Below are 13,015 nucleotides of genomic sequence, written 5' to 3'. Positions count from 1 at the left end.
AATTACTTCTTTTGGCCACAGCGCCAATGACCAAACCGGACAAACACCCCACTTCCTAATGCAGCCCAGCCACCACCTTGGAACACTCCACCAGATCTAAGGACCCCTTTCCCGGACCCAACCGAAAAACAGGACAGCACAGGACAGGACAGGACAGGACTCGGACCACGAACAGGGCCCTGGCCCTGGCCGGTCATCAATTTTCGTTCTGGGCGGGAAAGGGCAAGAAGCATTCCAAGAAAGCTGTCCGTTTCGTTTTTCGAATGGATGGAGTTACTTGGCCCGGGGAGAAGGACGTCTTGGTTTCGAAGACGGGAAAGTGGTCAAAGTCCTAGGCAACCGATGTCCAGTGTCCTGCGAGCATCAGCAGCAGTCGCTGTGAGATTAGATTTGATGGGTTTTAGGTGCCCCAGCGCATGTGTCCCGTCCCGTAACGTCCCATCCTGTCCGGATCTCGCCAGTCCCTTTCCATCTCCCATTGGTCCGTCGCCCCACCCTGCTAGGAGATTTTCGAAGGATATGTCTTACGTTATTATGTGCTAGGTTTTCTATTTTTTTTTTTGTTTTGTTGCGTTACTCCCTTGCCCTTGCCCTAGGCATTGCGCACGCAATTTATACTTATATGTCATTTTGGTCGCTTTTTGTTGATTCCTAAGTTGTTGGCTTAAAGAATGCGATAGGAAGTTGTATGTATCGAGCTTGAACCGAAAAAAACGGGTAAGAGATGAAACTGTACTGACTGAAAATATAAGAAAAAAATGAATCGAAAGTAGAAGGCTGCTCTGAAGGCTAATGAACTCTACCATATGGATCGCACCTCTAAGGATCTCATGTGTAAACTGAGCTTAGTGAATCAGCTTTAATTGAAATATTTGTGTGCTGCTCCTTGCCCCCTTATCCCTGCTGTCCCTGCCAACTGTCCACAGCACAGAACTTAAATATTAATTTATAATTTTCAGCATTTCGTTTTCCGCTCAACTGAATTCCACGGCCCACAGCCGGGATAGGCTTCTTAGCCGTCCTGGCCAGCATATGCATGAGTTGACCATTTGCCGAAGTATTTCTGTCTAATGTGCATGCATAAGCACATACCGAAATGACGAAAATCGGGCAGCTCTTTTTACTTCTCATCGACAGTTGCAAGTTTAATGCTGCCCCTGCCCCAGCCTTAGCCCCACCCTCAGCCCCAAACTTAGTAGCAACAGTATTCATCATGCAATCGGACAAGGGACATCGGACATATACTACACTGTATACCACTGGATATGCTCGGCACAATCAATGGCCAACCAATCAAAAGTTGAACACAATTAGTCTAAATGGTTTTTGCCTGGTCTAAGCGTTGCCAGGGTGAGGTCTACTTAAGAGACGAACTTTAATAAACATATATTAAAATTTTAGTTATTTATGTAAATCTCAAGCGAGTTGACAAAAGGCAACGGCAAAGGCAAAGACAAATGCAAATTTCAAATTGCAAAATATATTTCCTATATTATGTACTCAAGATACGAGATATTCCTCCCCTCTCTAGCTCCGTGACATTCGTCTTGGAAAACGAAATACCTTGCACATAGGCTCAACCAAGCCCAAACCTTTTGCAATTATTCACATATTTGAACAAAATTTTAAGAAAATGCAGCAGCAACAAATTTCCGAAGCCCAAAGACGTCGCAATGCCAGTCTTGTGTGAGTGCAAGCGAGAAGGTGAGCCAGAGAGGCCAGAGAGGCCGGAGCGAGCAGTGCGGAATGCTCTGGGAAAATCTTAAGAAAATCCACAAGAAAATTGAAGATGCAGTTGCAGTTGCAGTGGCAGTTGCACTAGGCAGAAGCCTGTAAGGGGTGTTTGTGGGAAGGGGCTTACTGAGGGGGCAACCGTGCGTATGCGTAATGTGTTGGACGGCGCCTAAAACTATCCAAAAGTCGGCCTTATACTGTGATGGTGTGTGCTGGGTATGACTGTGTGTGTGTGAGAGCTGTCCGAAGTGCACTGCCGAAAATGCAGACGAAGAACCCGGCATGCACTTTGCGGGGTTGCAGGGTGTGGACATGGTGCCGGTTTGGTTTCTGTTTACTTGACATTAAGTGCAAGGAAAACTTATTATTGCAGGCTCCTGACAAGCACAAAATGCAACAACACCCACATATGTATATATATAGCCGTACAAGGGGGGTATATAAAAAGATTCGGCCTGCCAGTAGGCCCAAGGATTTGCTTTCCAAAAGGAGTTTTCGGGTTTGGGTTATTGCGTTTTGTAGGAGTAAGTGCAGCTCTCTCTCTCTTTCTTTCTCTCTCTCTCGTTCTCTCTCTCTTCGTCTTTCTTCTTCTCGGTACTGGGAGTTTCATTAAATTTTAAGACGCCTGTGAGCCGACTTGGGTTTTTTGTTGTACATAAGTAGAAAGCAATAGGCGTACATGGCCATGTATTGGCCAAGGAAAAGGCCCAAGAAAACTCACACTTTGGTTTTGGTTGGGCGTCATAAATTGCCAGAGTTGGGCTTAGTTGAAAATCTGAGCATGCCCAGGGAGGATAGATGCGGGGGAGGGGTTGTGTTACGAATGCACTTTGTTAGGGCTTGGTGGGGTGCGCTCCTAAGGGGGTTGCACTGGCAGTTGTCCTCGGCCATCCTCTCCTCCTATTCAGGCTTCCTCTTGTAGCAACCTCTCGAATGTGCAGTCAACGCAACTGCATCTGCTGTCGTTGTGCTGTGTCCTGTGTCCTGTGTCCTCTTCCCCTGTCGTCTTTAATGCATTATTTTGTGTGGCAACACTCAGCGGTAATAACCTCAAGATAAACCCACCACCACCTGCACCTGCACCCCGCAACACATCGCATTGGCTTCGGAAAATGAAGGGCCCGACTCGAAGAAGAGGCCGAAAAGGGTGTGTGAGATGCGATGAGTGTGCGAAGTTGAGAATGTCCTCCATGTCCTGGCATTTTCGGGTTAGCCTGTGTCTGTGCTCCCCACCTCCCCGTGGGCATCCTGCGACTGGACTTGATTAAAACTGATTGAAGCAAATAAATGGAATTGGATTTTTATAATCACTGACGGCTCCTAAGAGTTACATTTCCAATGAAATTGAGCAAACATTATCCGTGAAAGATTTATAATTACTCCTTGAGACTGTGCTTGCAATACTCTCCAGTATTTCCGATCTAGTGTGTTATAAAACTAATGATAGATTAACAAAAATTCAGCCAAGAATATTCCGTATCCTTGTTGGAGCCCCTATAAATTGATACTTGTATGCATTGATTCATTGATAACTATTCCTTGTTCTATAAGGAGAACACAATATCCATCATTGAATGACATCGATTGATGACGAGTTATGCCCACTGGTTTAATCTTAACAGAGTATTTTCAGAGTACATCTTTTAATTCGCGTCCTTTCTGCAACCAACCAACAACCAATACCTTTTACAACTTGCAATTCGAGACCACACCCACATTCGAGTTTAGTGATTAACCAAATATTTCCATCGTATAAATGAGTAAATATATGTGCATATAGTTCATATTCCGGTGTATATATTCTGTATTTCAGCCAGAAACTCCACTGTTCCACTGTTTAGCCTACCTCAACAAACCGGGCCGTAGAGCTCCAACAAGGTATGCCCACAAAAAACAAACAAGAGCAGCCAATGGAACACAAGCGGGCCATCATACCACAATCATAACCATAACCGTCGTCTAAGCGGGGGCTCTACGGAACTCCCCTCCATACATCCCTCTCCAATCCGTTATCCTTTGGTCCCTGTTCCCTGCCCCCTATACCCTGTACCATGCCTGGACAAAGCCCATTGGCAATTTTTGGTCGACGCGTCAAAGCAGAAAAAACATCGTCGGGCACAATAAAAGTTTTGTAGGGGTCGCCGTCGCCACTGCCTACATAGAGGGATTGCAGTTGGAGTGGGTCCTGGGATTGTCTGCCTATGCGTTTGACTTTTTTCTATAGCCTCACCTCCAGCATGGCGCAAAATATTTCGATCAGGCGTAAAATGTGCGCAAAATTCAAACAGCATTTCCACGTTTTTTCACGTCCCAGCGCGGCCCTGCCTGAGCAAATACCCCAAAAACGGTGGGAAGGGGCTTACCCCATTTTTTGTGCATGTGTATGTGTCTATATTTTATTATTTATTATGACCACACACACACACACCTCCACCCCGACACACATGTATCGTGTAGTTTGATGTTGTAGTTGTCGCTGCATTTGGTGACGCGCACAAAAAAAAGGAAAAGTACAAAATGCGTTCGGACCTCTGTCCGCCCCGCGAAACAAATGCGAAAAAACACTAAAAATAAATTCCAATAAAATTTGTGTTATATACAAAATTGTTGGGCCTGTGTGAGTGCGAGGTGGGGTGGGCATTGCATTTTAGTTTGCTGCTCCGGTGAAGCCGCCAAAAGGGATGGAGATCGGTCTTCGGCGGAACCAGTTCGGGATGCGAACAGATGGAACTTTCGGTGCATCTAACGTATTGTCCCAATTGGTAAATTCTTTTAAACGTTCGTAATTTTGACGAGCGAGTATTGAAAATGTAATGATTGAGCTAGATACATATATTACATATAATTATCGTTTCTTATTGGAAGCTAACATGTTGCAAGAGTACAATATCGTTAAGTCATTTTATTCCTTGGAATCCTATTTTAAAGATGCTTGCATTCAGAATAAGTATAATAAAACAAGAAATTTATCTAGATTTATTTCAACCATTCATAATCCAAATGAAGAGATGTATTATACATTAAAGATATATTTTCTATCAAAGCTTCTGCAACATATTCATATTTTTGAGCTAGCAAATTAATTGTCCGGGTCACAGCTGTCATCCAAATTCGATATAAATGAACTAGTTCTATTCTCAGCTATTTTACTGTGGCAGTCAATGGCAGCATTGCATTCCTGGTCGGGCCGCCCCGCGTCAATCCTTTTTCGGGGGGCTTAAGTGGCAGATTTTTAATTGAATTGGCTGCAGTTGCTGTTGCTGCTGCTGCTGCATTTTGGCCCCATGGCTCCTCTCACCTCGCTAGCCACATTTTTTTAGCATATTACTAACCATTTGTTTTTTGCATTAGTTTTTTGCCAGCAGCAGTCGGCTGGGAGAGGTAGGGGAGCGAGCGAACAAACAAATCATTTGACATTTTATACATATTCCATTATATATGTATCTGATGCAGATGCATATATGTATATGTATATGTATATATGTAGCCATGTAGCCGCTGGTGGCCGCCTACCACGCCCACCAAATAGAAAAATAGAGGCGACTGCGCATTTAGCATTTTACGCTGCTTTTATTTTTTATGCGGAGCTGCGCATTTTTGCAATTTATATAAATATTTTATATATTATTTATTTTACACATAAAACATTTCTTTAGCCAGCTTTTTTTTATTGTCCGCTTTCATTTCGTGCGCTTTATAAATATTGCATTAATTTTGCTTTTTCTGCTCCTGTTTCTCTGGGTTTTTTTCTGCTCGTTTTTATTATTATTATATTATGCATTTTTGATGAAATAGTTTTTGGATTTTGTGCAACTAATTTTATGGAAATTTGTTGTTGTTTATTTTTTGTTATTTGACAGCAATAAAAGTGTGGGAAGGAAAGGGTGAGCATCGGAGGTAAAATCGCTTGAATTTATGCGGTAGCCAGTAGCTGATAGTTTTAAAAGATTTACGGCATTTACGAGGCGATTCTGGCATCGGGTTTATTATTTTATAAATGCGTTTTGATTTGTTCCTCCCTTTTGCACTATTCCTACCCGCATATTGGGGAGGCGTAGTAAGGGATGGCGGCTTGGGTGACAATCAATTACCTGCTCGCTTATTCGATTGCCATATTTCTCTTTCAATTTCAATCAACTTTATTGTCATTCAATATAATTCAAAGCAAACAATCCTTTTTTTATATATTTTATTAATTCATAATTCCTCAATGTTCGGGGCGCGGGACCTGGCTGAACAAAAAACATAAAAGATAACATGTTTTGCATAATCAAATCTATTGGATGGATATGGAAATATTAGTTTTGATGGATACTCCCCAAATTGCCTTTGTTTGTTGTAATTTTCTCTGATTTATAGAGAAGTTTCAGCTTTTGAATTTTAAAAATGTGGTTGTAATTGGACTGTTCAAAGCTGTTCAAGACTGTTGGAATGCAATAACCTTTTCAACGGTCGCCAAAAAACGCTAAATTTCAGCAAGAACAAATTCTACCCTTCCCGCAGAAAGTATGGGATTGATCCGACCAGGACTGCACTATCCTATGTATTCATGTGTGCACTGCGTGGAGTGCAAAGGAATTTCATATCGCTTATAACAGTTTTTCCACTGGAAGTCCTTTTAATACTTTTTGTATCATACTCTTACCTTCTCGAAGTCTGATTTATTACCAGGAAGAATCTTTAACGAGTGTGAATGTTGGTGGTGGTGAGGGCGAGTAGGGGGCAGTTTCGGTAGGACATCCAACGCAGACCGCGATCTCTCTCCATTGCAATCATGAGAGATGGGAAAAACTCTTTAATTACCGGGAATAAAAATAAGCTCCAAATTAAATGGTTTCATTAGAAACCTAAGCTCACAGTCTTATTCCCGGCGCTCAAGTGTCGCACCTGTCGATGCGAAGCTGCCAACGGTGGCTATTTAATTAACTTGATTACAAGCCGATTTGAAGCAAGGTCACTTGACTTTCCACGGAATGCACTTACGCACAAGCATATGCATGTACATATGTCTATGTGTTTATATTAATAGCTTTGACGCCCAATCCATTGAACAATGAGACAATGGGAGAATAATCAAATTTAACCTATTTACACGCAAAGGCTTGATCCACTTCACCACAGTCCATGCGATGGCGGCGAGCGGCCTTTAATTATGCATTAGCCAAACGGTCCGTTCAACGAAACACTTTGACTTTCCAAAATCACAGACGCAGACACAAGGATACCTAATGCATGCACGATTATGTGCACTTCCTACGAGTAGAAAGGGAAATGGCTATGTCTCTAAGTGGAAACTTGTTCAACTTAGTTGAGAATGTGGCCACCGCGTCAATCTGGTTGGCTCCATCATAGGTTTATACCCTTTATATCGTGGAGTCCAGCTCTGGGGCCTATTCTTTAAGTACAGAGGTACATATTTCGCCGGCAAAATCAAACATTTTCGATATTTTTATATTCTGTCTGTCGATTACTATTAGAGTTTAGGGATGTATACCAGTTATTCCATAAGTTCAGTAGTAGATCTAGTTGGTAAAACAGAGGGTATCTGTTAGTCGGATTACTCGACCGCGAGGAGGATATGCCGATGCCGTCTTCAGGATTGTTGTTGCAGGAACGTGTTGAATGCTGTGAGCGAGTTGAGGCGACAACGACAAACATCATGATAGCCATAATAACTATAATAATCATCAGTCGTTCGCAGGGTGGGGGCTTTGGGTCGTGGCCACAAATGCTAAACAATGGCGATGCGATGGCTGTCCTTCGGTGTGGCTGGGCTTCCAAATTGAAGGCGACAGTTTTGCGGAGGGCGCACCCGAACTCCAGCTCGAACTCGAGCGTAATCACCAAGAGGCCGTTGAGGGATTTGAAAAGTGAAAATCATGCTGTTAGAGTGTTAAAGATGATTAGCCCCACCATGGGGGGCAAGCACTCTTAATAGCATGACTCCCTACCGCCCCTGAACAGAATTTTGTGGTTCCTCTCTTTAATTGTATCTAACATATTTGATTGCCCCTACTTGAAAGTCCCCGCTCGGCAAAAAACCAACCACATCCGCTCTAATTTCAGTACCTCAAACCACGTGCCCTACCATCTCTCATCGCCCGTCACTTATCGCCCTCTGTCATGCCACATTCTCCCTTTCGTTCCCCCTTTCTTTTTGCTGTCTGTCCTTTGCCACAGCTATTTCGGTCAGAATGGTGTGACGTAGAGGCAACCGAAAGTAGAAAAGAGGAAAAAAGTAGCAGCGAATAACCGAAAAAATGAAAAGAACCGTTGTAGACAATCATCAAATAACTGACAGTCCAATCGACGCTTGAAAGAGTTTCCCCCGCGCTTCGCACTTCGCACGTCGAACTTAGGCGTTCCCCCTCCCACTCCCACTCCGCCTGAACTGTTCCCAGTTTTTCCAGGGTAATTTTTTCCTTATGTTGTTGTGTTTTTCCATCGAAAATTCCAAGAAGGGTGATAAAAGCTGCTGGTTGTGTGTGTGTGTGTGTGTGTGTGTGTGTGTGTGTGTGTGTAAAGGATAAGAGAAGAATAAGGGTGAAGGTTTGCATGTAAGCTCAATATTTATTATGGAATTTCGTTTGTTGCAGAAAGAAGAGGACAGTATATTTGAATATTTTCACAAAAAGAATTGATCATGGTTTCAGGAATAGGAACTGTTGAAAAATCAGCTCTTAAGTTTTTTGGTGTACGGTGGGATAAATTCAAGATTTAAAGTATCTCCAGGATCGATTTTCAAATTCTGGCGAGATTATTTATTTCCATCCCAGACGAAACAGCCATGAGACTTAAATATTTATGCCATTTCAAAATAAAAATATTTTTTTAAATATATAAACTAAATGTTTTTATATTTAAACTATATTCATTTACTTATTAAACATTTTAATGTGAATTATATTGAGATTAAATATGAGACTCATGAAAAATAAGTTTTAATACATTCACCATTATTTAAATCAAAGTAAATTCGATTTAATTTAAGTATGTTTGTTTACAAAAACTGAATATTTAATTTCAATTTGGATGGTTTTTCTTTTTACTATGGCATTTTTCTCTCAGTAAATCCAATATCGATAACATATACAAATTAGAATTCCTCTACTTGATTCTCTACACATACATTTCTCTTAAAACCTATCCCTCTTTTGATGTATCCAGTCCGAACCTATAGAATCGGATCATAGCATAGTTCTCCATAAGAGGGATGGACTTGTTCACCTTTCCTAGCTGGTATAAACCCTTCTTTCCACTTCTTCTGCATTGCTTCCATTTGAGAAAAATTAAGAAGACAGCTCGAAGTAAAATCGAAAGAAAACCTCACACTGCTCTACTCATAAAATATACGTTTACCGCTGCCCCACCCCATCGGGAACTGCGAGAGGGAATCAGTAAAATTGTATGATCGGCCATGGCCGGGAGACAGGAGCCGAAAGAAGAGGAGCTTTCCAAAAACGTTGAAATAGCGACGGCAATGACGTTGACGCTTGCGACGGCTGCTCCGGATCTCTTCTTTCTCTCTCGCTCCCTTCCACATCAAGACCCAAACGCCACCCAACCACGCAAAGGTAGCCATCGCTCTTGACCCTTTTTCACCCAAACCAAAACCCACAAGACCCGGACCCCAACCCGAATGAGAAACAGTCCCCCGCCGCTTTTTACCCTTTTATTCTTTTCAAAAACTTTACGCTGTCCATGCCCACACGGTCCACCTCCCACATGGTCCACCTCACACCACGTTTCAGTCAAGCAGACAAGCGACAACAACGTTGTCCACTTTCGCACCCCTCCGCCCACACCCAGGATCGCATCAAACCCAAGAGCGAGCGAGAGCCAGCATAGAGCAGCACAGAGAGAGCGACCGAGAGAGAGAGAGAGAGAGAGAGAAAGAAGAGCAACAACGTAGCCGGCTCATATATTTTTCTCATTTATTTTTCCCGACTCCGGTCCACAGGCCCGCACCCACTCCATCAGAGCCCACGCTCCTGCCGACCGACCAGCCTTCTATATTTTTTGTGCGTTTTTCATATCCGAAACGCCGACAACGTCCCCCGACCCATCCACCAATCCACCCATCCTCTAACCACCCATCCATTCCCATCCCCCCTTTACGAAACCCCCCACCACCCGCTCTCCAAAATGATGACGATCCAGCCGGCCTTTTTTGCGCCATGCCGGCGAAAGAAAGACAAAAGCAACAGCAACAGCAACAAACGGTCCTCGAGCCCCTCCCCACCCTCTCGCCCACCCACTCATTTACTTACTCTCACTCACTCACATTCTCAACTCTCCCCTCCCCTACCACCTAACGGGGACGCTCGCTGGTTGTTGTTGCATTTTTGTCGGCGTCGCGTGCACAAAAAAAAAGAGCCAAACCAAAACGAAAGAGCGAGAAACAAAAAAGGAGAAAAAAGCAACAAAAATAATTGCCGACCCAACCCCACTACCCACTACCCCTGCCCATGCCCTTCCCCCCCATTCCATTCACAAAACTCCGGCTCTCAGCTGTTTGTCAACTCATCTGCCGCGCCGCCATCCGGCTGGATGCCAGCTCCTGGCAGGGAGCCAGCCCCAACCCCTGGCGCTTGGTTCGTTGACGCCGAGCGAGCGTCGCGTTATCGGCGTTTCTCTGTTTTTGTACTCATATCCCTCGCTCTCGCTGGCGTGGGCACAGAGATGGAGAGAGAGGGCCATGCCCACTGCCACTGCCACTGCTACTGCCCGCCTGGACACATTGTGTTGAATACTTTTTGGCGCTCGCCTTTCACACGCACGTTCGACGGCGTCCCACATTCCCGCTGGCGGCCACTGCGCAGGCGCTGCCACCTAGCGCCTCTCACTCGCTAGCGCTCTCACTCGACGCCGCAGTCGACGTCGCTGCCGGCAGCCAGCGAGGCCCAAAACCCATCTGTCTGTCTCTGTTTTGGTCAGTCAGCAGTTGGCTTTCGTCGTGTTTGGTTCACCCCTGGTGGAAGCGCTCTGAGCCGAGTACAAAAAAAAAAACAGAAAGCAAAAATCCAATCCAAAACCGTTGGGAAATACAAAGAATCAAAAAAAAATCACAGTAAACTTAAACAGGAACCGCCCTCCCGCCCAACTACTCTCGAATTTCGAAAACCACCCGATAAAAAGTGTGCCAAACAGTAACAGTGTACCGCTTGTTGCATTCGTCGCGCCAAACCGCGCGCTCACTGGATACTCATACTCATACTCGCATAGATATTGACGAGTTCTCGTCAGCTGTTGTCAGTTGTTGTGCAAGAAAAAGAAGAAAAACCCGCCAAAAAGCCGAGAAATCCGTTCCGGTCATTGGGAACTCAAGCGGAAGTTACAAGTGTGTTTAGTGCTAAAGATCCAATCGAAACCAGTTGCCTGAACAGCAGCTTTGACATCGTCGCATTTTGGCACCGTTTCCGCCTGTTCAACGCCTTTGTCTTTGGCCGAATTCCTTATCCGACGCCGGCGTTAAAAAAATCTGCCAAAATTCCGAAGAATCCGAGAAAAACACCAAAAACATCGACACGTACCGCATCGGCAACCGGTGGCGGTGGCGGAGGTGCTGGCGGAGGCACCACCACCAGCACGAAAATGGCATCTAAAAGAAAAGCCTCGGTGTTGCTGCACAAGGTGAGTTTTCCTTTGGAGAATGCGCGAAATGCGTTCTGTGAATAGGGATTCATATTCAAAGGAGCTCTTCAATGAAGTGTATTCAAAAAGTTTTCCATCCCATGTGCAAAGCAAGGCAATTGAACTCTTTCGTTTTGTATATGAGAGTGAATTCGATGTGGAAAATGTGTGAAATGAATTAAGGAATTAAATAAGTTCTGGAACTTGTAAAAGTAACTTCCTATGACTTCGAAATCCTGCAATTTTCTAAAACACACATCATCTAATTAAACCGTTCCTAATGATTAATTCGTGAATGAAGTTTAGTGCATTAGGATCTCAATTGTTCAGTAAAAGTCATACGTTTTGACTGAAACACTACTTCTTTACTCTGTTGCATGTTCGGCATAAGCACACTCCCTTTAATTCCTAGGAATTAAACCTATCATATATCCCCAATATCTCACCCTATAATCCGCACTCGGCCAGCACTTAGACATGCCTGGAGTCCTACGAAAGCATTTTCTCCAGCTCTCAACAAAACCTATATGAAATCAATTTTCCCCTTCCACTGAGCCAACCATCCTTTGCCTGCGCCCTTCCCATGACACACCGCAGACCAGACACATTTACCCAGCCGCAGAATAAACAGTTCGAAAAAATACAAGGATACATCCGCGGGGAGAGAGTGCAAAAAGGAACGGAAGAGCCGTAGACAGTGGCAAAAATATTGCTAATACGCCGCGTAGGCAGCACTCGCAGAAGAAGACCTGCTCATAATGCCTTTTCGGATAAAAAGGCGCCTAGGTGGGTCTCAGAGGGTGATGGAATACACAGGGCGAAGAAGATATAGAGATGGCATAGGAAGAGGCACCCTAATGATATACGTCGGTACGGTGACTCTGTCTGAGTGTGGGTCTGCTCCGTGTCTGTGCGGGCTCCTTGGTATATAGAAGCGCGAATTGAGGCTGGGGCAAGACTTGGCTAAGGGTGCGTGTGTCTCTGTCTACTCAGGGGTATGGGCAGAGGCGGTGGCGGTGGCAACGGGTGTCTGGCTTAGGAGAAGGGCACGACTGGGGGGCTAGCCGCCGAAAATGAAACGAAGCGTACACCCACACCCACAAACACACAAACACACACACACACACACACCAAGAGCAACACTCACCGTAACAGCCCCATCCTCCTCATCAACCTCATACCCATGCCCATACCCATACCACCCCTAGCGAAGGGCGCACATTTGCTCTGCACAGTAATTCATCAAATGACGAAGATGAAGGCGAAGTGGAGGAGGGCGATGGCGATGGCAACGGCTACGGAAAGTGGGTGCCACGGTGGGGGAAACTTGGGCGCCAGCATTGCCGCCACAAAAGAAGTTGCTTCTTGGTCCCAACCGCACCCCAACCCCAAGACATTCACACCCCACGCCCACTCCCACTACCACACGCACACAGGCAAAGACACAAAGCGAGTCCAGAGACTGACCAGCACTCCCCTAAAGTTGCTCTCTATGTGTACATCTGTGTCTGTGTGTGCGTTTGTGGTAGGGTGTTTGTCCTAATGCTGTTGAAGAGGGTAACTTGGACTTGCTATCTGGGCTCCTCAAAGATCCCTGAAGAAGAGAGTTCTATTTGTGCAGCATACTTTTATAATTTGAAAGATAGGC

At 44.7% G+C, this 13,015-nt stretch overlaps 1 protein-coding gene across 4 annotated transcripts in view; it reads left to right on the top strand.

Moving 5' to 3' along the window:
• Positions 1 to 13,015, top strand: part of LOC108164002 (mucin-5AC) — a 63,048-nt gene that overhangs the window by 22,767 nt on the left and 27,266 nt on the right. For 2 of the 4 annotated variants that reach the window (XM_017299575.2, XM_033393405.1), the window contains exon 1: positions 10,684 to 11,367. The exons of the other annotated variants lie outside the window; for them this stretch is intronic. In XM_017299575.2, coding sequence (XP_017155064.2) covers positions 11,329 to 11,367 — 39 coding nt within the window. In that variant the 5' untranslated portion in view covers positions 10,684 to 11,328. Of the gene's footprint in view, positions 1 to 10,683; positions 11,368 to 13,015 lie in introns of those variants that run through there. 4 annotated transcript variants of the gene reach the window in all.

Source organism: Drosophila miranda, chromosome 4, assembly GCF_003369915.1.
Source record: "Drosophila miranda strain MSH22 chromosome 4, D.miranda_PacBio2.1, whole genome shotgun sequence".
Taxonomy (NCBI): Eukaryota; Metazoa; Arthropoda; class Insecta; order Diptera; family Drosophilidae; genus Drosophila; species Drosophila miranda.
Note: the sequence above shows the minus strand (reverse complement) of the source record. Positions and strands in the feature narration are given on the sequence as shown.